General features: G+C 37.7%; 1 protein-coding gene across 1 annotated transcript; it reads left to right on the top strand.

The window, feature by feature from the left end:
• The first annotated feature begins 404 nt into the window (after positions 1–404).
• mier1b (mesoderm induction early response 1b, transcriptional regulator) lies at positions 405–25719 on the top strand. The gene is made up of 13 exons (XM_056264787.1): positions 405–474; positions 1455–1479; positions 1591–1691; positions 6523–6714; positions 10573–10699; positions 10792–10856; positions 10945–11017; positions 12654–12805; positions 12930–13011; positions 14249–14343; positions 14598–14725; positions 24163–24290; positions 24451–25719. Exons 1-13 carry the CDS (start codon positions 466–468, stop codon positions 24741–24743), a joined length of 1470 nt encoding a protein of 489 aa, XP_056120762.1. The 5' UTR covers positions 405–465; the 3' UTR covers positions 24744–25719.
• The last annotated feature ends 1316 nt before the right edge of the window (positions 25720–27035 follow it).

Below are 27035 nucleotides of genomic sequence, written 5' to 3'. Positions count from 1 at the left end.
AAACACCATAGTAAGAATCTTCAGAATATCTAGCAGCTATAGGAAAACTGCAAAGTGTGGCCACTGGCCTATGTATTTGCTAAATGGAAATTTATTTTCTTCTCATTTTGAAAACAAAACAAAACAAAAAACAGACGCAAATAGATAAAGTGCAATAAAATAACACTTACATTTGTATTTTGGATGTTTACTTTCCATTAGTCTCAAGAACACATGTGGAACAAAACTTCAATCTTCAAGAAATACATCATAGTGTACCTGAAAACTGATCCGCAAAATTATATAAGGGTTAAATTTCATTATTTTTGGTGTTTTCTCCTTTAAATCTGTATTAAGCTAAACCTAAAAACTGAACCAAGAGAGAGAGAGAGAGAGAGAGAGAGAGAGACAGAGATAGAGAGAGAACATCCGGGGATTACCACTGACTCCGCCCACATTCCGCTGACCCTCAGCAGCGCTGTAAATATGGCGGAGGTAAGAAGGAAATTATTTTAATTATTTTCCAGAAATAAATAACCGCTTATTAGCAGTTAACCGAAGTAATATTTTTGTTAATGGATTTGAAAATTACAATAAATCGTATATATTTCTTATTAGGTTGTGCGGTAATTTAGGTCGAAAGGCGCGTTGAATTCTTTGAAATTTTATTTCTACAAAGTTAGCTCGCATTCAGTTAGCCAGATACTCTATTATCACCTTACTTTAATGCATTACCGTACACTAATTATATCTGATATTTTTACATAAACACTGACGAGTGTGTTGATTATTTTAGCTAAATGCTGAAGTTATGGATATTTCAATACCCAGATTTGTACTTAAAAGAGTGTTCCTAATCAAGGCTAGACAAAGTATTAGCTAGACATCAGCCTTAACTTCCAAAGTCATACACACAGAGCATCTGTGATTCCTCTGGTTTTATCATGGATGTTTTAACCCTGGCCTGCTGTAAGGTTTAATATAACAGAAGGCATTTTTGTTAGTGTATAAACTAAATAAAAATAATATGGATCACTGAAAAAAACTGCTGTAGTGCATCTTTTTATTCTGAATTAGGTCTGCTTGGATGCTGCCATACATAGTCATCCACACAGATATTTATCATAGATCATGGATCATTACAATTAATAGATTTCACTGGTCATTTTTATAATTTACTGTTTTGCTTTATGCAAGTTTTACAGCTGATTTAACCACAGTCTGCATAAAAAAAGTTTTATTTTAAACTGTTATTTTAGTCCAGTGGTTCACAACTGACTTTACATCAGGACCCAGATTTTATATCAGAAATCCAACAGCCACCCAACAACACAGTAACAACACTGTCCTCATAATCAAACCTGATATCTGTTAGCTCTCCAAAAAAAGAAATTGTTAATCTAAATGTGACAGCATATATTTTTTCCGCTTCTTTTTAACTTTTTATGTCTTATTTTTTATTTTTGAAATTTTAGCCCTCCTTGGGGAGTTCAAGCCCAGGTAAGACTGTTACTATTTTTCTTATCATGGTAAAACGTGTCTTTATACATACTCACGATTTGATGCCAGTTTTGGTTGGTTCTGACAATGTGGATTTTGACGTGTCAACAGAGATGCTGTTGCCTGATTATGATGATGATCAAACTCCTGAAGATGAGGAGCTGCCAGAGGGAGACACTAACTTTGGCAATGAGATTGAAGAACTCGCAAAGGTTCGATCTTATCCTGTTTCTCAACACGTTTCAGCTGATCTTTTGCTTTACATGCTTTTCAAGGATTTTAATACTTCAAAAAGTTATGTTTATGGAGTATGCAGATAGCAGAAAATTGGGTATGTGACTGGGTGTGTGTGTGTGCACATGGTGGTTAGGTTTACTATTTGGACTGCCTCCTTCAGTATGCAAGTACAGAATGATGCGAGTACAGAATGATGCGATGCGAGTACAGAATGATGCGAGTACAGAATGATGCGAGTACAGAATGACGCGAGTACAGAATGATGCGAGTACAGAATGATGCGTGTACAGAATGATGAGAGTACAGAATGATGAGAGTACAGAATGATGCGAGTACAGAATGATGCGAGTACAGAATGATGCGAGTACAGAATGATGCGAGTACAGAATGATGCGAGTACAGAATGATGCGAGTACAGAATGATGCGAAGTACAGAATGATGCGAGTACAGAATGATGCGAGTACAGAATGATGCGAGTACAGAATGATGCGAGTACAGAATGATGCGAGTACAGAATGATGCGAGTACAGAATGATGCGAGTACAGAATGATACAGAGTGAGTTGTCCTGACACTTCTGGTATGATGCGAGTACAGAATGATGCGTGTACAGAATGATGCGAGTACAGAATGATGCGAGTACAGAATGATGCGAGTACAGAATGATGCGAGTACAGAATGATGCGTGTACAGAATGATGCGAGTACAGAATGATGCGAGTACAGAATGATGCGAGTACAGAATGATGAGAGTACAGAATGATGCGAGTACAGAATGATGCGAGTACAGAATGATGCGAGTACAGAATGATGCGAGTACAGAATGATGAGAGTACAGAATGATGAGAGTACAGAATGATGCGTGTACAGAATGATGAGAGTACAGAATGATGCGAGTACAGAATGATGCGAGTACAGAATGATGCGAGTACAGAATGATGCGAGTACAGAATGATGCGAGTACAGAATGATGCGAGTACAGAATGATGCGAGTACAGAATGATGCGTGTACAGAATGATGAGAGTACAGAATGATGCGAGTACAGAATGATGCGAGTACAGAATGATGAGAGTACAGAATGATGCGGGTACAGAATGATGCGAGTACAGAATGATGCGAGTACAGAATGATGCGAGTACAGAATGATGCGAGTACAGAATGATGCGTGTACAGAATGATGCGTGTACAGAATGATGCGAGTACAGAATGATGCGAGTACAGAATGATGCGTGTACAGAATGATGAGAGTACAGAATGATGCGAGTACAGAATGATGCGAGTACAGAATGATGCGAGTACAGAATGATGCGAGTACAGAATGATGCGAGTACAGAATGATGCGAGTACAGAATGATGCGAGTACAGAATGATGCGAGTACAGAATGATGCGAATACAGAATGATGCGAGTACAGAATGATGCGAGTACAGAATGATGCGAGTACAGAATGATACAGAGTGAGTTGTCCTGACACTTCTGGTATGATGCGAGTACAGAATGATGCGTGTACAGAATGATGCGAGTACAGAATGATGCGAGTACAGAATGATGCGTGTACAGAATGATGCGTGTACAGAATGATGCGAGTACAGAATGATGCGAGTACAAAATGATGCGTGTACAGAATGATGCGAGTACAGAATGATGCGAGTACAGAATGATGCGAGTACAGAATGATGCGAGTACAGAATGATGCGAGTACAGAATGATGCGAGTACAGAATGATGCGAGTACAGAATGATGCGAGTACAGAATGATGCGAGTACAGAATGATGCGAGTACAGAATGATGCGAGTACAGAATGATGCGAGTACAGAATGATGCGTGTACAGAATGATGCGTGTACAGAATGATGCGAGTACAGAATGATGCGAGCGAGTACAGAATGATGCGAGTACAGAATGATGCGAGTACAGAATGATGCGAGTACAGAATGATGCGAGTACAGAATGATGCGAGTACAGAATGATACATCCAGAGTGAGTTGTCCTGACCCTCTGAAATTAATAAAATAATAATAGCAAATTAAAAAGTAGGGTATAATATAAACTTTTTTTATTAAATAAAAGTTCTGCATTAACACTAGCAGCTGTTTTTCCACGTCTTCTCAACTCTTCTCACATACAAGAGCCTATTGCCCTCATTGAAGTTCCAGGGGCAGAGCTGTCAGCTGTCAATTCGCCGCTGGTTCTTCGAGATTTTCCTATGTGGTTTTATAATGGGGTTTTTCATTTAACGAGTAAAAATAAAGCCTGTGGTAAACATAACTGGACGATACTTAGACTCTTTGTTTTACAACGTACACTGCACACACTGTACGTTTTCAAAAATGAGCACAATTCATTTGCTGTAGAAAAAAACATCATAGAATAATCAAGTTATGTTTACCATAGGCTTTATTTTACACATAAATTGATAAACCCCATTATGAAACCTCATAGGAAATTTTTGAAGGAACCAGCGGCGAAGTAGTCTTCTGGGTTCTGACGTCATACCTGCACCACTCTATATCCTGTTTGGGTGTATGTACAGTATATATATATTATTAGTCAATTTTATATATATATATTAACGTAGAAACAACATAAAGACAGTTACCTATAATATTTTAAATATTTGTTTAATGGCATATTTTTATGAAAGAAGCTCAGCTCAATTTTAGCCATTAATTATAGGCATTTAGCATTACAGTATAATTGAAAGCTATGATTTTTATAAGGCTTAAAATAATTTAACAACTTTTAATTTAAGTGAACATAAATCAATCTTCACTAGGGGTGGGACAAAATATCGATAGGGCAATATATTGTTGTCCTTCTCCGTGCAATATGAGAATCGGTATGCTGGCATCAATTATCGATATTTTAATTAATAAAATAAACTTTTTGTGCTGTTTTCTAACAGTCTGGACTTTAATAAAGAGAGAAAACCTGCTCTTAAACTTTTCACGGGCATTTTGTTTTCATAGTTAGATATCGTGATGTATCATTAAAGGATTATCTAGCAATATATCGATTATCGCTGAATTGCTGTATCATGATATTATCGGTATTGCTGTATCGTATCGTATCGTGAGGTACCCTGTGATTCCCACCCCTAATTGAGAGGTTTTATAGACAAGGCTTAAACCTAGTCCTAGACTTCAATGCATGTTTGAGCTGTTTTAACTGAAAGCAACTTGCACTGACATATCTTTAAATTTGTCAATGCCATTGTTTTGTCTCAAGATGTACTAGGCAGGTTTTTCTAAGGCAGGTGTATAAAAGCTACTTAAATGCCCTAATTAAACTAAGGCCTAATCCTGGCTTAATCTAAGTCTGTGAAACCAGGCCATAATTTCTTCAAACGAAACCAAACTTTTATTTTGATGGGCTGTCGTGAAGACCTTTTGAGTTTCGCTGTCTTATCGGTGTTTTCGCCGATGATTTTTTCCTCATGGGTTAGAGTTTGCCAAGGCCGACAAGTTTTTCTGTTTGGCAGTTGTGTCAGAAGCTGGGACAGAGCTGAGAACGTCAGCTCCTGAGCACACAGCGCTCCCATTCTCTGTCATCATTCGTTTTCTGTCTCCGTTTACCAGTTTGGTCTAATATGTTACTAGATAAACGGTATACGAAAAAGCATTATAGGGTTTGCTTTTATTCCAATAGTAGTAGGACGGCAAACACTAATACTTTCTCATTTACTGTCAACATTTAGCAAATACCCATTTATATAATTTAAACCATTCTTTGATTATCTGATAAACATTTAATTTCACAAACCTTGCAGACTTAGTTGATTCCAGCTGTAAGATTTTCTGAGGTGTGCATGAGTAGCCTGCATTGAATGGTCTGTTACTCTGTGCATAACGATCACTCTGTGTGAATCGGATGCAGACAGGATAGTTCAGCTTCCCTGGAGACACACGATCGACAAACTTCAAAAATTCAAATTATGCTGCGTTATATCCAGTTGCCCACTGTCATATTCATGTAATTTTCATTGTGTGGTCTATGTAAAATTATTGTTACCTTGTCTTTGTTTTAAAAAATATGATTTCCAGTGCGCACGAATTTAACCTGATTACTGAGCGTTTCCGTTGGTTACAGTGTTTACTTCCTTTATATATATATTGCTGTTAATATATATATATATATTAACAGTTCCTTTATTTGTCCAAATTCAGATTTGGTCCTCTAAGAAGACTGAAAAGACTGTCAAAAAACAACGTTGCATGCAGCGGCTGTGCCAGACTGGCGCTGGCTGGACAGGATTTACCATGAGTTTTCAAGATCGCGATAATCAAACACCGTTTTAATGTCATTTTATCGTGGTTTATCAAACCGGTAATTGTTTCATCCTTAATTAAAAACCATAAACAAAACAGATCCATATGACTTGGCAGCCCAAGACTGTATGCCAGACCCCAAAGCACTACCTCCACTCACATACACTCACATACACAATGTCCCATACACGGACATTGTGATCTCGTTTTAATTTTGAGTTTAAATGTTACAAACTGAATTGAATCAACATTGAATTGAGCTGAATAACGATAGTATTGTTTTTCTGTAGAGCTGATTATAGCTGAACTCTTTTAGCAACTGATGAACTTTACACAGTTATTGAACTGAACTGAATCAACATTGAACTCAATGATGCTAATGTTGCTTTACTTCAGAATTTGTCCCGCGTTTGATGAAGCTTGCATCATTGATCGTTATTTTACAATTAATTTCTGTGAAACTGATTTGAAACTGTATTGCATAAAGTGCTATATAAATAAAGGTGATCATTCTGTGAACTTGATTTCTGTGAACTGCAGGAGGGAGAAATGCCCATTCAGGAGCTCCTGAGCCTTTATGGTTATGCAGGCAGTGGATCACCTGAGGAAGAGGATGAGGAATATGAGGAAGAGGATGCGGATGGAGATGAGGAGGAGGATGATGATGATGAAGGAGAGGATATGGATAATGATGAAAGCAGCAGAAGCACTGGGGAACTGAAGAAGAGCAAGGTCTGTCCCATAAGAAACCTATGCCCAATTATTCATATCACTTAAATGTGAGTATTAAGTAATATTATAATATTGTTGTTGAGCTCAGGATGCATACACTGCAAAAACAACCAGAACTTAAAATTGGTTCCCACATGGATTTATAACTGGGTTCTCACAGCCCTGGAAAACACGAAGTCTGAAAATGTCATAGAAGTTAAAAACTTAAATGGTTAAAGTTGGGCTGAAATTACTATTTGTAAGTCTGATCTCTAAGGGCCTGCTCACACACCTGGTTACTTCATGTGCTTTAACTGATTGGATTCCCATCTGATTTGTTAAAACAGTTCCGTTTACACTTAGCCACATTAACGTTTCTGCAAAATGAATATAAATCTGATCTTCAATCCCCGCACTATATGCAAATTTAACAGTTCACCTCGACGAAAGCAACAGATATGCGCTGCATTTTATTTATCATCAGCTAGTTACAAGATAAAAGGCCACAATAGGATAGAGAGCGGCACTAAATTATAGCACTGGTACAATAATTTAGTCTCACTACTTTTAATGAAGATCACTGTGTGTTTAGCTTCAGGATGCAACGGCAAACTTTCAGTTTCATTTGCGGCAGTTTGTGTGTCGGCTTGCTGAAGAGATGCTCAGCTACTCACCTGTGGCGGATGCCATGTTTGTTGCAGTAGCCTGTTATATCTGGCTACCAGGAGCCCGGTAGCCTATGACACGCTCACGTTTTTATTATTACTATTTTGGAAGGAGTAAAACTTACTTATGTGGCTTTAACAACCAGATGCATTTAAACTGGTCCAGTCTTTTACACCTGGCATTTACACCTGGTGTTCAATTGGATAGCTATCGGATCAGAGAAAAGGCATGAACAAGTGGAAACAGGCCTTAAAAATGGACATAGTCAACCTTTATTTATTTAGCACATTTACAAGAACAGAAGTTGACCTTAAAGGGTAAGTTCACCCAAACATTTAAATTCTGTCATTAATTACTCACCCTCATGTCGTTCCAAACCCTAAGACCTTCGTTCATCTTCAGAACACAAATGAAGATATTTTCAATGAAATCTGAGAGCTTTCTGTCCCTCCATTGACAGCTACGTCATTGCAACTTTCAAGGTCCAGAAAGGTAGTAAAAACATCATTAAAATAGTCCATGTGACTACGGTTCAACCTTAATATTATGAAGCAACGAGAATACTTTTTGTGCGCAAACCCCCCCCCCAAAATAACGACATTATTCAACAATCTCTTCTCTTCCACGTCATTCTCCTTACACTGTTGACGTAGTGTAAACAGTGCAGCGCTTCTGGGTTCTACGTCAGAACGTAGGCTCACTATTGGCCGATTCTGGTCATGTGTGTGATGCTGGCCAATAATGAGCTGACGGTCTGACGTAGAACCCAGAAGCGCTGCACTGTTTACACTACGTCAACAGCGTAGGAGAATGACTTGCAAGAGAAAAGATTGTTGAATAAAGTCGTTATTTTGGGGGGGGTTTTGCGCACAAAAAGGTCGAACATTTAGGTCGAACTACTGTAGTCACATGGACTATTTTAACGATGTTTTACTACCTTTCTGGGCCTTGAAATTTGCAATGACGTTGCTGTCAGTGGAGGGACAGAAAGCTCTCAGATTTCATCAAAAATATATTAATATGTGTTCTGAAGATGAAGGAAGGTCTTACGTGTTTGGAACGATACGAGGGTGAGTAATTAATGACAGAATTAAACTTTTTGGGTGAACTAACCCTTTAAGTGCAAACTATTATATTTTAGCATATTGTAAGATAAAAAAAAAAGGACTATTGATGATGCTGATTTCACATGGTAAGGAAGACATTTGAAGAGTTTAGGGCCAAGCGCAGAAATATCTTAGGCAGCGGGAAATACTCAGCAGTAACTGAGCACATGACCTGAGCACTCTGACGGTAGATTAAGGGTGAAGAAGGTCAAGAAAATGTTCGGGCCTTGTAAACAAAAAAAATCATTTTACAATCAACTGTAAACTTCACAGTTTATCTTTTGTAGAGACACCATTACTGGGGTTAATGTGGTCACTCGTTCTTGACCTGGTTAAAAGCTTGGCTGCCGCATTTTGGACTAGCTACAGGCATCAAAACGTTTCATGAAAATGAACACAAATCTGCTGCAGTGCATTTGTCATCTTCTTCTGTATATACTGCTTCTTAAAAAGCGGTTCAGTGTTGGGGCGTTTCTTCATAAATAAAGCAAACATTCACTGCGAACACTGGTAGTGCGTGTACGTACAATACAAAAACAACTATAAAAATTTGAATCTACCTTGAGCTCAAGCATGTAAAGTTATTATATAACTGCTAACCTACGACCAGATATTGTTTTGTGGTCCGGATCAGCACGCATTGTTCAACTGATAGAGTTAACAGTGCCATGGGAGGATGCGGTAGATGAGGCATATGAGAGGAAGAAACTGCGGTATGCTCAGCTGGCCACTGAAGCAGAACAGCGAGGATGGAGAGTCCAGGTTTATCCAGTGGAAGTGGGTTGTCTAGGTTTTGTGGCACACTCTACAACCCGGTTCCTCAGAGACGTTGGATTCAGTGGCCAAGAGTTGTGTCGCACAGTAAAGAACTTATCTGAAGCAGCAGAGAGGAGCAGCAACTGGCTGTGGTTGAGACGGAAAGATTCTGGCTGGCTGTGTACAGGCCGCCACGCTACGGTTTCATAGAATTGTTGAAAACTTGAAGAGTCTGTTGGTTTACTTGGATAGGTTGTATAGTATTTACAGTCATTACGTTCCTGTGGATATTGCGTGAATGACGGGTGGTTGGGCAGATATTGTGTTTTTGCGGTAGGTGGTATGCCATACGGAACCGTTGCCACTGAAACTGCATATTAACGCACCAGTGGGGCTCGACAGCCTTAGTCAAACGGGTTGGCGCGTATGGTCGGGTTGCGGAGAGATTGTGAGATTGTGGTTAGGTCTCAGCAGCAGGAGGGATGTAAAGGTCAGTAAGCTGGGCTGAGTTAAGTGGGGGACGGAGGGGGGTGACTCTGGGACGCCAGAGTCACTGTCGAGCCCTCTTGAGGTGTCGTGGGCTAGTCGACGAAACACTGAGGAGGGAAGGTGCCCACTTGAAGACCCTAGAGATGTCCCCTACTCGGCTCAATCCAGACGGTTGTCGTGCTGGTCCACTAGGGAGACCACACTGTAGTTGCAGCCATCGTGTGTGCTGACGCGCCAAGTACACTGCAGCCGTTAGCGCCGGACAGAAGGGGAGTCACACCACCACGTGGAAAGAAGCGTAAATGGATGGAGAAGCATAGTTTACTGTAAAGCTACGTCTTAGTGTTGCTTATCTTGGCGAAAGCAGAGTACAAATCAGCAGGAAGTTTTAACATCTACTCTCGTGTAATGGAAATCTGTGCACAATTAAGAATAAACAAAACGTTATTGTGAGTTGGTGTGGACACTAATGTATTTATCATTATAGTTATTTTTATAGATATCATTCTTGGTGTTCTAAAATAGTTATCCTATTTATTTTATTCTAAATAGTTATCCTATTTATTTTTCTGTTTTCTCGTCATTAACAATGAAGCAGAGTGTAGTATCTAAACTGATCAAGAAAAATAAACCAGTACTGGTGTATCGGTATCAGCAGCTAATCAAGGCTACGGTATCGGTATCGGTATCTAACATGAAAAGTGTTATAAAGCCATACCTATCCTTCACTGGACATTTCTAAAGTAAGGACGCTCAATAGACCAGATTTTTTTTTAAATATCTGTCAAAATTATGGATAGCATTTAGAATTTGTCGAAATTTTTAGTTCATTTCTCTTTTACGGTTTTAATGTTTTTTTCAGGAGGATGGAGCAAATGTATCCACAAGAATGACGAATGAGAGCCACTCCGCTGAGAGTCGAGCTTGTGCAGTAAAAGCCTGTAACACAGCTGAACTCATACGATCACAGAACCGTGGCTACTTTCAGAGTAAGAGACAGATAAGCTCCTCATTTGATTTGATGTTTATCAGCATAATCTTTGATTTATGCTTAAGTACTGTTTTCACGTAACGTTTTTAGATAATGAAGGTGATGAAGAGTCAGAGGAGGATGATGACTATATTCCATCTGAAGACTGGAAGAAAGTAAATACTTTCATTATCATATTTTTCTTTATGGCTTTTGTCTGTAATGTACCATGAAATGTTTGATTAATGTATATGTTCTTAACAGGAAATCATGGTTGGTTCCATGTATCAGGCAGAAACACCATCTGGACTGTGCAAATACAAAGACTGTGAGAAAGGTAGATTTGACATATGCTGATCTATTAAAATTAAAAATGGGTTTGGCAGGATTATACAGTACTGCACCACAACAAAAGAAACGTTTCAGGAGTTGTCAGTGTGAATCAGTCTATTGAAAATCATTGCTCCAAAAGAATGTGAACTGTTATGTGTGACTTATTCACACGACAACGTGCAGTTACATGTTATGCAAATGTTTGCTTTTTAAATTATATATAAAAAAAAAAATTAAATTGGTTAAAAATAGTTGGGACCGAATATTGACCGAATCCTGTAGGAAACATTGACAACAATGTGGAGGCAAAGAACCGTGCAAAGCAGAGTGTATTCAGATCATTTAAAGGGATACTCCACCGTTTTTCATATTAAACTGTTATTCCCTTAACTAAGACGAGTTGATTCATACCTCTCTCGTCTCAGTGCGTGCACTCAATCGCTCTGGCGCGCGAGCGAGACACTTTGTTAGCACTTAGCTTAGCCCAGTTCATTCATTAGGATCCAAACAGAGAAGCGACCAAACACCTCCACGTTTTCCCTATTTAAATACAGTTACACGAGTAGTTTAACTCGACCAAGAATGGTGACACAAAATAAAACGTTGCGCTTTTCTAAGCGTGTAAAGTGGATAACTATAATGTATGGCGGAATACCATAGCAAGTGCTTGGGAGCACTTTGACTCGGCGCATATATATATCTATGGACTCAGCGCAGTATATCATCACTCCGGAGAGGGAGAGGGGGGGAGATGACTTTTCACGAGTGATGATATTACTGCGCCGAGTCGAAGTGCTCCCAAGCACTTGCTGTGGTATTCCGCCATACATTATAGTTATCCACTTTACACGCTTAGAAAAGCGCAACGTTTTATTTTGTGTCACCATTCTTGGTCGAGTTACACTACTCGTGTAACTGTATTTAAATAGGGAAAACGTGGAGGTGTTTGGTCACTTCTCTGGTTGGATCCTAATTAGGGTTGCCACCCGTCCCGGTTTTCCCGGGATTGTTCTCTTTTTTGATGTCCTTCAAAGCTGGAAACGCCCCTGGTTGACCCCTCCCCCTCAAAGTGTCCCGGTTTTTCACAAATCAAAGGTGGCAACCCTAATCCTAATGAATGAACTGGGCTAAGTTAAGTGCTATCAAAGTGTCTCGCGTGCCAGAGCGATTGAGTGCACGCACTGAGACGAGAGAGGTATGTATCAACTCGTCTTAGTTAAGGGAAAAACATAGTTTAATATGAAAAAACGGTGGAGTATCCCTTTAAAGCACAGCTAGGCGTGGATTATGCCTCTTATACCATGGTCATTTTCAATTTCCATTGACAAGTTAAAGCTGTCATTGATGTTTGCATCACTGAATTTGACTGGAAGGATTCAAATTATGGTTGTTTTCTTATTTTAATGCACAGCTTCAAGCCAATCAGAATCAATTATTCAGACAGACCATGGTATAAAAATGTTCACTGATAAAATGTTCACTGAACCAGTCATAGTATGATGTCATTTTTTAACTCTTTTTTTGAATTCTTTTTATTACAAGACAATTGGAAATGGTTAGCATTTTTGGAGATGGAGACATCAATATGTTACGCATTCTTGTGATATGCTTTGAATCTTTGACATCTTTATCATTCACAGTGTATGAAAATGACGACCAGCTGCTGTGGAATCCTGAAATCCTTCCTGAAAACACTGTGGTTGAGTTTCTTACTGAAGCCTGTCGACGGACGGGAGAGGAGACGGGTGTAGATGCTATTCCAGAAGGATCCCACATCAAAGATAATGAGCAGGTACTAAGGACTGCCTCTGTGATTTAATAATAATATAATAATGATAATAATGTAATTATTTTATTGTAATCAAATGCTGAAATGTGACGTGATACACAATACAAATAGTGTTTTCTCTCCTCAGGCATTATATGAGCTGGTGAAATGTAATTTTGATACAGATGAAGCTTTACGAAGATTAAGATTTAACGTTAAAGCAGCCAGAGGTGAGCCTTACAAAGCTGTTAAATGCCATCATCGTCTTTCATCTGATGTTTGAGGCAGTACAAAACGTTCTGCGTTTCAACAGACTGGATTTGTGCTTTCCTTTCACACTGACAGTGTTTCTGCTGCTTAACCGCTGTGGCTCTAGAAAATGATTTCTGGTAGGGATGCACCGAAACCGAAAATTTTGGATGCACTTGGCCAAAAACTGAAGCTGAAAATGACCTTTTTAAAAATAATTATTAATTTCTCATTTTAAATTACTTTTTTGTATAATTGTATTATTATTATTAGACTTTAAATAAAAAAATAAGAATTAAATTCAATCATTTTACTGAATCTAAATTTAAAAAATACAACCCAATGAAATAAAATAACCACACTTTTATTTAAAGTAACAACAAAATTGGACAGAAAATATATTTGAAATTACCTTTTTAAAAATAATGATTAATTTCTTATTTTAAATTAGTTTTTTGTATAATTGTATTGTTATTAGACTTTTAATTTAAAAAATAATTAAATTCAATAATTTTTACTAAATATGAATTTAAAAAATACAAGTGAATGAAATAAAATAACTTTTTTATTTTTAAGTAATAGACCAAAATTAGAAAGAAAATATATTAAAATAATACTAAATATCAATAGGTTAATAACAAACTGTAAATATATTATTCTTTATTCAGTTCTATGCAACAGAATCAGATTTAACTAGGACTGCCCCCAACTAAAGATTTTTCTAGTCAACTAGTAGTCGTTCATTTAATCCATTTGTCGACTAATCTCACGTTTATATTAATTTAATTGCTTAAATATGCGGGGGGCGAAATATATGCCTATTCCGAGCTCAAGCGCACACATAAAGCTTGCGTTTGTGTTTTTATTAGTAGTATAAACTTGATTTATGTGGATATCTGTTGAAAGATCACTGATAGAATTAAGGCGTACGAGGAGTGTGCAGTTACAAGGACTGTCATGCAAAAAATTCAATATGTATAAGCTGTAATTTTTTTAAAATGTTGGTAACATTTGTTCAATTTTATTTTAATTGATTAATTCTGATCAGAATTTTGAAATGCACACAAATTGTATATAAGTATAAAGTATGTATTTTCTTTGAAAAGAAACTGAATATGTTCCATACAAAAAAAAAACCAACACAATTCACAATTAAAGGTTTAATCCATTGACAGTCTTTATCTTACATGTATTGCTTTGTTTAAATCTTTCTTACAGAGGAACTATCTGTTTGGTCAGAGGAAGAATGCAGGAATTTTGAACAAGGATTAAAAGCTTACGGAAAAGACTTTCATTTTATCCAGGCCAACAAGGTAGTGCTCATTTTATGGCAAGTTTATTCCAATTGGCAAATCAATTCATTTGCACTTGAGGAATGTCAATCCATATTGGCCACCTTCACATTCCCGTATTGACATTTCAATGCTTATAAATGTTAAAAAACAAACAAAAAAAAACCCTGTGAGGCTCTTAAATGTGTCTAGCCGTTATCTCTGCTAAATACGTATATGGGCCACTAGATGTGGCAATTCAAACCTTGTGTTTAGCAAACCTTATCCAATTTCAGGTCAGAACTCGGTCTGTCGGAGATTGTGTGGCTTTTTATTACATGTGGAAGAAGTCGGAGCGGTATGATTTCTTTGCGCAACAAACTAGGCTTGGGAAAAGGAAATACAACCTTCATCCAGGAGTAACGTAAGTATCTCTAACACATTTTTCCAGTCTTGATGCAATAACAAAATAAGTTAGATCATTGCTTATGAACATTTTGGCAGGCTGGATTTATGCAATAGGACTGCATAATAATGGTTAAACTGATATTATTATTTTGCTCAAATTATAATCACGATTATTGTAATTTTAAAAATATATATTTTACATTTCATCAGAATTGTTTCACATAAGCACTAATCAAGAGAATGTCAGCTCACATGGTTTATTTTATTTCATCGAGTTTTCTTTGTTTATGTTCATTAAGATATAACCGACTATGTTTACCAGGATACTTGCCAAGATGGACGTTTTACATAATTTTGTGTGAATTTGTCTGTTCAAGCGGAAGACGTGAAAGGGAATTAAATTCGAGGCAGCTTTCAGGGTGTTCGAATGTTTGCGTTCATGAAACTTCTTGACCTGCAAACGTCCTGCAATAATGTAGGGAACCACTTGTTACAGGTTAAGGTTATTTATTTATTATAAATCACATTTAAAACAGCCTCAAGACTGACCAAAGTGCTGTACATGAGTAAAGTAAAGAAATACAGAAGATTAAAACATAAAAAGGAGCGACAATTAACATATATAAAAGCCAAGGAAAACAAATGAGTTTTAAGAAGAGATTTAAAAACTGATGAAGAAGATGCTGCTCTAAGTTGCACTGGCAAGCTATTGCTCAATCTAGGCCCCACCACCGAAAAGGCTCTATCTCCTCTACGTTTTAGTCTTGTGCAAGGGACTGTAAGTAAGTTAAGGTTACCAGGTCTTAAACTTCTGGGAGGGTTGTAGGGACACAATAGAGCAGACAGGTAGTTAGGAGTAAGGTTATGTAAGCATTTATACACAAATAGAAGAATTTTAAAGTTGATCCTAAATTGGACTGGAAGCCAGTGGAAAGCTTGCAAAATGGGAGTGGCATGATCATATTTGCGACTATTCTTGAGAAATTTGGCTGCAGCATCTTGAACCAGTTGAAGTCGAGCTACCTGGGACTTAGAAATACCATAGAACAGAGAATTGCAATAATCCAAACGCGAGGTTATAAAAATGCGAATGGCTATCTCAAGAGACTTGTCAGTGGACACACGTTTGTCTAATGTTAACCGGCTATCTAGGAAAACACCAAGGTTACGTACACAATTAGAATAAAAAACAGACATATTGTTATTATTAAAGTATTATTAAACTCAAATTTGTCGGATGAACCAGAAACTATAACCTCGGCAGCAGAGGCAAAATTGCAAATCTTGACACAGAAATATCTCTCAGATAGATAAGATTTAAACCAATTAAGAACTGAATCTTTTAAGCCCCACATGAGATTCTAGTCTAGATTGGAGCAATGTGTGATCGACAGTATCGAAGGCTGCAGATACGTTTAAGAGAACTAAAATCACAGTCACCAACATCAGTAGCAACAAAAATATCATTTATTAAGACTCCCAACAGAGCAGATTCAGTGCTGTGAAACTGAAAAGGCTTAAAACCTTCTTATTTAAAAATGACTGAAGTTGGCACAACACAACTTTTTCCAGTACCTTGGAGATAAAGGGAACCACAGAGATTGGAAGATAATTGTTTAAAACAGATGTGTCTAAAGAAGGCATCTTGAGTAGAGGAGTAACAGTGGCCACTTTCAGGCATGCAGGAACAGAACCAGTTATGCAATCGTTCACACTGAACGATTTTAGGCCCGATTTTCGCTCGCCAACAAGTTTTGCGAGATCGCCGACAAATGCCCGAAATCATAGGCAAATCGGTGCTCGTTCACATGAGTGACAATCACACAGTGTGAATGATCAAAGACGCAATCTGAGAGAATCACTGATTCAAAATCCTGATGTGTGAATGTGTTCTGACTGAAAACCTACATCAGCGATGACCTACAGCCAATGAGAGAGCAAGATACAGGGCAGCGGGATGTTTGAGGAGGAGTTCTAGATCAGAATATCAGTATTTTAATAGATATATTTACAATTATATCAAACAGAAACAAAGCACAAACATTTGCTTGACCAGCAGCACATTGCAAAATTATTTATTCACCCCCAACTCTCTTTGCAGAACAAACAGTCCTTACTCCCTGCATCTCCCCAACCATTTCCTCCGGCATAATCTGTTTCTCCTTTTCGCTGCAAATCAGCGCACGGACAATTTGGATCGCAATCGAAGCAGGCTATAATTTTTAATAACAATTACAGTCTTGCATGAGAACTCCGGTCTTACGCACGCGTGATCTTGCGCTATTTCCTTATCACTTCTCGCATGCGTTTGGTTGTGAAATGTAGTTTGCGGACCAGACTGAAGTTAATGTCGGGGATTCTTTCTTTTGTAAAGCCATGCAGTGTGAAACCTCTTGTTGCTGATCCATCATGCAGTGTGCACACAGCAGCAACTGAATGCTACCCCAGATAGTCGTGCAGTGTGAAAAGAACAGTGAACCGACTACTTCGAAAATCGTGCAGTGTGAACTCGGCATTAGTAAACATGTTCTCATTTCTCACAAAGATGCGTTCTGTGTCCTTGCGTCCTTCCAGGTTCGTTCTTTCAAGGTCGCCTGTCAAGACCGGTCTCCTCGACTCCGTTCTTTGCTTTTTGGAATTGAGAAAGAGCCAATGTCTTTGTATCATGTTGACAAAGTTTGGTGTGTATCGCATGAATCCTCTAGGAGCAGTATTTAAAAATTCAGAACCTGCAATTTTTCAAACAATTGCACATTAAATCCAAAATAGCTGACTTCCTGTTGGTTGGAGCTAATGACTGTAATTCAGATAGTTTAAAAGTACAGAGTACAAGTACAGAGTTTGGTAAGACTAACCCCACCACTTTAGTCAAAAGAGGGTGCTACAGATCCCAATGAGAATTCAGTGTTCGGCTAAATGAGAAAGTATGAGTGAGCTAAATGAGTGCAAGTATGTATGATAAATGCATTCAAGTTTTTGACTGCATTCAAGGGGGGCACTACGTGAGTGCAAAAGATCATGAAAATGAAGCATGCCAAGCACCCGAAAAAGACATAAATAAACATAAACACCATAATAATGTTTAATGTGTTGACATGGAAACAGAATATATCAAAAATTACAATAAACCCTATTAATTGTAAATTTATAATATAATTTTATATAATAATTTTACATTTGTATCTTACTTTTTTCTTAAATTTTTTATAGACCCCCCCCCCAATACATAAACAGTAACCTACATACCCACTCACACCTAAAAACACAGCTACAACAGCAGCAAACAATATTTTGGAAGAGAGAATGAATGAATGGTATTGAATGAAGTTCATTGTTTTGGATATGCCACATGGTCAGTCAATGGCTTGTTAACCCTAAATAGCATATTTTAAAGATGAGAATTGTAAATTCCAAAAGACCTAAAACTTCATAATTGTATAAACAACCTTTATCCTGTTGTGCTGTCGATCTCATTTTATTCAATTGGAATTAGTTCTGATGGACTCGTCGTGCTTGAGCTTTCCTGAGGAAAGGAAGTCATATTTTGGATTGTTCATTTTGATCCATTCAGTTCAGACAGCTTGTTTGCGTCTCGGTACAGACTTCCAAAGGACCCCATTACTAGGAACGAGTGGATGGTATATTTTTACTGATGTCCTGGATTGCGTCTGATGATTATATGCTTGTTTGGAGCATTTCACTGTGGATTGTTTTCTAAACGAGGTACAATGTCATGCAGGGTTTACATAGGCTATGTTCAGAATGCAGGTAAATGTGGCCCAAAATCCTCATATGTGACTCGTGTCTGTTTTTGTGAACAGTACAAACCACATGGAATCTGATCTTTTAAATACTGAGATGGGCCACTCCCATATGTGGTCCTAAATCCGATACAGATCAGATGTTTTGCACTACAAATAAATTCGTAATTCCTTACTTTAATAACCTCCGACCTCCATGTTTACTTGCGTATGCAGTGTGCTGCGTGACGTCTTTTATTGTTCTTTTGCTCGTGCGGGTCAGTCCAGGACTGTTCTGTTCACACTGGAATCTGATATTGACCACATTTAAAACAACAATGTGAACAGCTATGTTAAAAAATCAGATATGGGCAATAAATCGGAATTGAGCACTAAACCTCGCAGTGTGAACGTAGCCTAAACTTTTGATGAAAGATGAAGCAGCAAACCATTCGATAGCAGTCACATCACAAAGCGTGAGTCATTACTTAATGCTTTGTCTGTAAATAAGCATTTATGAATAAAGTTTTCAAAACACTTACTCAACTCGCATACAATAGTGGATGGCATTGATAGTATAGCATTGAGGGTCAATATGAAAGTTGCAAATAATTATTTATTAAGAATATGTAACTTTTTTGTGTACAAAACCCAAAGGACTCATGTTGGCAAAGGAAAGGATCCTCCGTCTATATCCATAGACACTCACCCATAGGTTTTCTATTTCTGATCTTAAAGTCTCCTGGGAGGTTTTTAATCCCATTTCCCTACAATCCCTTAAAGCTCCAGTCCGTAACTTTTTTAAATTAAAAATAATCCAAAATAATTATATTAAAAAAAACTTATTCTGCCAGTGGTCAAAACTATCTACTTGCCATAGCTAGATTCAAAACGGTTAGCTTGTAATAATGATTTTAATTCCAGTGGTACTGGTGTGTTTCCGCGGGAAATTCGAGCATGTCTTTGCGTCATGACGTCACACCCGTACACATAAAGAAGGAGTTTCGGCTAGCCGGCTATACTGCGCGTGACGAGATGTTTAGATGTATAGGCTTTTCTCGCAGCACTTTACATAATTAAACTTATGGCATCCAGAAAGATCCAAACAACAATCATCAGTGTCAACTGGAGATTTAGCAGTTATAAAACCCAAAAGACTTCGTACTTCGGATTTAAGGTGGCTAGAGAAAGAGAAAGAAACCGTCTCATGCGAACACAAGGATTTAAACATCGGCGGGGCTTTTGAAAAGTGCGTGAACTCCGTGTTTTGAAGGGGTTCAAAACGGAAGAAGAGACGGCTTTTTTCTGCTGAACAAGTAAGACATTTCAATAGTTCAATCGTGTAACAGTACGTTTTCTTAATTCACACAGTTATGGAGTTTCCTTTGTTGTGCCTTTCTCGTTTTGCTATTATGGAGAATATGAATTCTGAACTACGCAGGTAGCTGCTAACCATAAAACACATTAAATTTAACATTAGTCACGCAATGCTGATGTTGTTAACATGAACAATTTGAGAACAAAGTAGGCTATAATTTGCACGGTTGCTGTAAATCGCGTTGATTAAATCTAACGAAGCTTATCATGTCGAATACTTTTCCCCCCTTAGTTGGTCAGAACAAAAATGGATTTTACTTACTTGTTCAGAAGACATTTTCTTATAAAAATTCTTATGTTGGTCAAACTTTCAAAAAGTGAATCTGTGATTCTGTATGACAGTATCCACACAGCGCGGTGACTGACAGCTAGCCTGGCAAGCCAGACCTACATCAAGATGTTAGGTCTGGGAACTCACAATTGGCATACCTCAATCCGAGGGGCGGGATAAACGGTTGTCTTTCAATATCCCTCGGCACGCAATAGGATAGCGCTACATCCAACCAGAGCAACGAACGGCTGTGGCTGAGTGAGTCCCATGCGTTTTTCCACCAGTGAACCAGTGAATCATGCGGAACCGTCACAACTCTGTCGTCATTATGTTAAGCCTGCCCGCCGACTCTATACACGATGTAATTGGCCGGACCAGTTTTTGGTTTTTCTAGCTCAAAAGTCTATGGAGAGTTGCTAGACCACACTTTGCTGCAAAATAATTTTTGCTGCCGCTAGGGTGCGTCTACATTTCTAGGCTAACTGACAGCAGCACTCGCCTCAAAGCACTGTGTTCATCCGCGCTGTTTCATGCCGATTTACAACCCACGTAAAGATGATAATTCCGCGAATCACTGCAGTTACAGATTTCGAACAGAGAGATGGCGACAAAGAGGAAAAGATACGGACTGCAGCTTTAAAGAAATAATTCCCACCCTTAAACCCTCTTTCTGCCCTCATGATGTGACGCACCCTCAGTATTTTAAATCGTTAATAGAGTCTGTTGGCCCAGGTCTGAATTCCTTTCCAAATGTTTACTAACTGGTTCTGTTCATGCCTGCTTAAAATTGGGCACTGTTACTCCTCTACTCAAGAAGCCTTCTCTAGGCACATCTGTTTAATTAATTTGTCATTCCTTTCTAAGATATTGGAAAAAAGTTAAGTTGTGTCAACTTCAGTCATTTTTAAACAACAATCAATCTGTGAGTACTCAATGATACTTTATTGGTTACTAACGCTGGTGATTCTGTGGTTCTAGTTCTTTTAGATTTGACTGTTGATTGAACGTTACTTTTATCTAGATTAGAATCCTATGTGGGGCGATAAGGTTTCGTTCTTAACTGGTTTGAATCTTATTTATCAGACAGATATTTTTCTGTCAGGATAGGCATTTTGACCTCGTCTGCTGCTCTCCTTAACTCTGGACTCCCCCCAGGGCTCTGGTTTGGCACCATCACTCTTCTCTCTTTACATGCTTCCCTTGGGTTCAATTCTATTGATCTTTCCACTTCTATGCGGATGACACTCAGGTTTATCTGCTTAAAAATAAACTACGACTCGTTCTCGGCATTACTACCTTTGTTAGTGCGTCTGGATGAGGTAAAGCTCTGGTTAGCTAGTAATTTTCTATCTTTAAATGAATCCAAGGCCGAGGTTATAGTTTTTGGCTTATCCGACAAATCTGAGGTCAATAACATCGACCTGTGAAATCTTTCTGTTTTTAATTCCCAATGAACTTACAGAACTTTGGTGTTTTCTTGGATAGTCGGTTAACATTAAACACAATTTCTCTGTTGTTACCTCTAGTTTTTTCAGCTTTGCCTACTTTCTAAAATTAAACACTTTGTGTCTGAAAAAACAAACAGTTATCCACTCCCATTCTGTGAGCTCTACATTGGTTGCCAGTTCAATTTAGGATTGATTTTGAAATTCTCCTATTTGTGTATAAATACTCACATAATATAGCTCCTATTTATCTCTTTGTCTGAACTACAGTCCTTCGAGAAGTTTTAAGATCTGGTGATCAAAACTAACTTACAGTCCCTTGCTAGAGGCTGAAACGCTGAGGGGATAGATAGAGCTTTTTCGGTGGTGGGTCCAGATTGTGGACTAGCTTGTCAGTACAACTTGAGTATCTCCTTGTCGGTTTGTAAATCTCTTTTGAAAACTCATGCTAATGTTGTTCTTTGTAATGCTTTATATTTTTTTATTTGCATCTGTGATTGTCATGCTCCCGTACAGCACTTTTATGGGATGAAATTAGACTCATAATGATGATTAACGAATGCATGCACAATTATCCATGAACTTGATAAACGTTGCAGATATGTTTTACTGTCCACAACCAAATGCCTTTTAACTTGCATGTGCAAAATTCAGAATGAAATGAATATGCAGCAGTTTGCACAAATAGAGACATTTTAATAAATACAAATGTTTTCTTTTGTATTAGTGTATCATAATTTGCGCATGCAACAAAGAAGAAGTGCATTTGTGGATCAGGTGACCGCGTGCATTGACGTCTTTTCTGAGTCAATCTCACTTTATTCATTTGGATTTTGAGACGTTTTTTTTCATTTTGCAGTTTTTTTAAGCATTTCACAATCCACACACAAACAACTAACAATGAATACGCCTGCTGCAGATTATTAATGTGTGCAAAACTACCCATCTATTTCACAAATGCGCGTTACTAAATTTTGAACATGCAAGTTGGAAGGCTTTTGGTTGTGGATAATAAAACATATCTGCAACATTAATCAAGTTCATGGATAATCGTGCATGCATTTGTTAATCATTATGAGACATAATTTCATCCCTAACACGTTGGTTAGTCTTGGGTCTGTTTTAAACGTGTTTTATTGATAAAGAACTAAACGTAGAAAAATGTTGTATTATTATGAGTGAACCTCAAGGAACATATTTAAATAATAAAAAAGTATTAACTCCTTTAATGTGTTGCCATGACAACAGTATTTAAGACATCAAAAATCTCTTCATTTTAAACATCAAGCGTAGCGTCAGTTCTGGCGGGTCACGTTAGTCAAGCTCGCGTCAGCTGACTCTCAGCTGATCCACGTCTACCTATAGGAATACGACGCCTATCACTGTATACATATATAAGCTCCTTCAGTATTATCAGCAGCTATAGCGTTTCTCCATCCCCAGCTCCTCCTCTCACCCAGTCAGGATTAGGCATTCTGAGTGCCCTTGAATCAGAATAAATTCTCAAATTATGTTGTACTTTAAAATCTTGAATTAATGATATCTGCATACAGTCATGTTGGTTCTGTTCCCTTACCCTAAGGGGGGTTATTGCTGCTCTCCCTGCTCTCATCAATGCTAGACTACATGGATGCGCAGGGAGTTCTCTCCCAGAACAAAGGGTAACACTTTACTTGAAGGGGTGTGCATAAGACTGACATAACAACACCTTCATAATCATGACATGACACTTGTCATGAATATGAAGGAGGCTTTATGCATGTTTATGACAGCTGTCATTAAGTGTCATTCGCTCAATTATGGCATTTTAATGCAAATATGACATTGTTTTTGTTATGACACCTTGACATAAACCAATACATCATAACCTGTCATTGTCTTTGTCATGACAACTTGACATTACTAAGACAACACAACCTGTCATAAATATGTCATAAACATGGCATAGCAGATTAATTATCAAACTTAAGAAACTACTTAGCTTTATGGGTTAACATTACATTAAACTGTCATTTGGCATTGGCTGTCATGAGGCCATTATATTTTAATGACAAATTCAATTTGTACCACTGTAGTTGAGGTCAAGAAAAATATTTATGACACAGTTATAATGGCCTCTTGACAGCCAATGTCAAAACCAACCACCTGACAGTTTAATGTAATGTTAACCCATAAAGCTAAGTAGTTTCTTAAGTTTGATAATTCATCTGCTATGTCATGTTTATGACATATTTATGACCTCTTGTGTTGTCTTAGCAATGTCAAGTTGTCATGACAAAAACACTGACAGGTTATGATGTATTGGTTTATGTCAAGTTGTCATAACAAAGACATCTCAAACAATGTCATAATTGCAGTAAAAATGTCATAATTGAGCGAATGACACTTTATGACAGTTGTCATAAACATGCATAAAACGTGTCATGTCATGATTATGAAGATGTCATGTCAGTCTTATGCACACCCCTTCAAGTAAAGCGTTACCATTTAGGTAGTAACTTGTAGTGTTGGTTGGTTTTTATAAAGACTGAACCCAAGATTTAACACTCTTGAAAGTAAGAGTCATTTTTGTGTCTGCTGTTTCTCAAAATAAGGTGTGTTTGTGTTTTTTTGGGGGTAGGGATTACATGGACAGACTTCTAGATGAAACGGAAAGCACTGCCTCCAGTCGGGCAGCCACGCCCCTTCCTGCCGCCTCCAGCAGCAGCACCAGCCAATCAGAGCGAGAGGAGACTAGCGGCCACAACGGTACAGTAGTGTCCGTTTTTTTACACACTAAATTGAAATGCTTTGGTGCCTCTTTCAGGATATTTTGTAGAAATCAGGTTGGATTAAATTTGTATGTGGTGTGTTTGAATCGTTTGTTACAACTATGCGTTAAAGCCCGTCTCTGTGGTTCTCAATTCAGGACTCACCAGTCACAGCTCCAGTGCAGTCGCCACACAGATGTTGATGAGTAGTGTGAATGAGCTGAAGAGTGAATCTGTTCAGTCAAACGGAGCATCTAAACACAGTCTACTCGCAGATCATCTGGACTCCAACGGCTGTAACCTCACAGACACTCATAACTCAGACAGAAATGGCTCAGTGAATCACCAACATGACTGCCAGAGCCTAGACAGACCAACAAAAAAGTGCCGGACAGAATCAGAGTCACTGGCCCAGGTTGAGACGGACCCTTCCAGGATAAAAGAAGACTGAACAAGACCAAAGGTCAGGCCAAAATCTTAAACTGGGGAGATGGGACAGGGCTGTGACACCTCTCACCCTATCCACCCTAAACCCAAAGCTGAGCTGCTCCAAAAACACCACCCTCCAAACCCAACCACAGCTGATTAATGCTCCTTTTTCAAGAAACCATTTTACAGAGAAATGTATATTCTATATGTAATGGAATTTTTCTGATATTTTTTTATCAACAAGATATTTATATTTTTTATTGAGACATTTTGACAATGGGTGAATATGCTGTATAAGCCATTATACGTACCACATGAGGATGAATGCTGGTGGGCGTGGTCTCTTGTGTTTAGGGCGGGGCCAGTATGTCTCCAGGCAAATCAAGTTGCGTTTTGGTTTACATTATATACTAATGTTTCACTGGTCAGCTGGTTTGTGTTAGCGGAGGCACACTGCGAGCTCCCCACAGATGTAGTCAAAATAAATAAGCCAATGGAATCACTCCTAAGCTTTGTGTTTGTAAAGCGTCCAGAAAATTGGTTTGTTAGTTGTATTTTCTATTAACTGAGTGAATCTGTTTACTTTTCATTGTTTTGTTTTTTGTTGGTGTTTTTAATAGTGTAAAGGAAATGAAGCCCATTTTTGGGACCATTATTTAGCATCATACCTAAAGGCATCTAATTTTAGTCATTCTCATTCATTTCTCATAGATTACTGACATTGAGGAAAAATATCACCCAGTCTGGACACAATAATTGATTTAAAACTACAACTGCCATAAATAAAGACGAAGACAAGTAAAACAATTTTTTTTAATACAACCGTAATATACAATTACTTTTCTATGTACATATTTTCACATTAATGTAATAAGAATATTCAAAAATGTTATAGCTCTAAAATGGGCTTCGTTTTCTTTGAGCAAAACATAATTTATTTCTTTTGGAAATTAAAAATGATTAGAGGGCATGTTATTGACGTGGGCATTTCTCTTTGTTTATGATGGTAAAAGAGGCTCTTGTCATGTTTAGGTTCGAATAGATTTCTTGCACATGTTTTGATATTCGCACTGCAAATCCATCTTTAGATTATTTTTTTTTGTTGTGTATTTTGTACATGATATTCAGAAGCTGTTTGTGAGAACTCAAATTCTTGCAATTAATGAAACTGGATGATTATACGGTTTGTAGCCAACAAACTATAACAGAATTACCAATAACGGTGAATTTAAGTAACATGTTTCAGCCAACAGTTTTAAAAGCGGTCAGAATTAATAGTTATATAATTCAAATCAATGCAAATTTATAAAATAGCCCAGAGGAATTTATGGAATATCTTTGACCAAAAACAAAGTTTTTTTTTTTGAACTGTTTACTTTGTGGGTCAGTTGGATTTAACAAGCTGTACTTCCCTAGAGCCATGTTTATTGCAATGTTAATTAATGAAACATGGAAACGGGATCTTATGGCCACAGATATGTCCATAACCACATCTTAATAATAATATTTGAGTATTTTGTTGACAGGAATTCACTGTAATACAGCCCCAGCACTTCTAGAGAAAAGTTCGCTTTTACACCTCGTTCTGTGGAAGATTAACTTAAGAAATCATGGTGCTATATTTCCTCTGGTCATCTTCATTGGCTTATTTATTGTCATTTGTGTTGTTTGTCACCATTTGAAGAGTTCTCTTAGCTTCATGTATGTGACTGTAGCATTAATCTTATTTTAAATGGTCTAGAGTGCGATGTATGCACTCGTTCTGATCAGAACTTATGCATTAAATACATCTTAAATGGCAATGATTTTGGAATCCACACTGGTTTATTACTGATGGTATTTTTGGAGTAGTGCAAAGAGGTGTTTATTTAAAACGATGAACAGACTTAAGTTGATCCACTGCCATATATCTAACATATGTTATTGTGAATTTACTGAGCAATGGAAATACTACATCAGAATGCAATGAGGATCCCAGTAGGGTCGCCGCAGGTTTCCTGTGTCTTCTGTCTTTTATTAGTACTTCTATGCAAAACTCTTATTTCAGTTTGGCTCTAATTAAATTACAACAGAACAAACAAAAGAAAACGTATTTTGTTATTTCATCCGAGTCGAATTTATAAAAGCTCAAATTAAAGGAATAGTTCACTTCTGTCATCATTTACTCACCCTCAAGTTCTTCAAATCGGATCGGAGTTTCTTTTGTCTGCTGAACACAAAAGAATATAGTTTGAAGAAGGTAACAAACAGTTGATGGACCCCATTGACTTCCATAGTAGGAAAAAAAATACTATGGAAGTCAATGGGGTCCATC

The sequence above is a fragment of the Rhinichthys klamathensis genome, unplaced genomic scaffold (assembly GCF_029890125.1).
Source record: "Rhinichthys klamathensis goyatoka isolate OS25496 unplaced genomic scaffold, OSU_Roscu_1.1 h1tg000011l_1, whole genome shotgun sequence".
Lineage (NCBI taxonomy): Eukaryota > Metazoa > Chordata > Actinopteri > Cypriniformes > Leuciscidae > Rhinichthys > Rhinichthys klamathensis.
The sequence above is the reverse complement of the archived record's forward strand: the minus strand, read 5'-3'. Positions and strand labels throughout refer to the sequence as shown.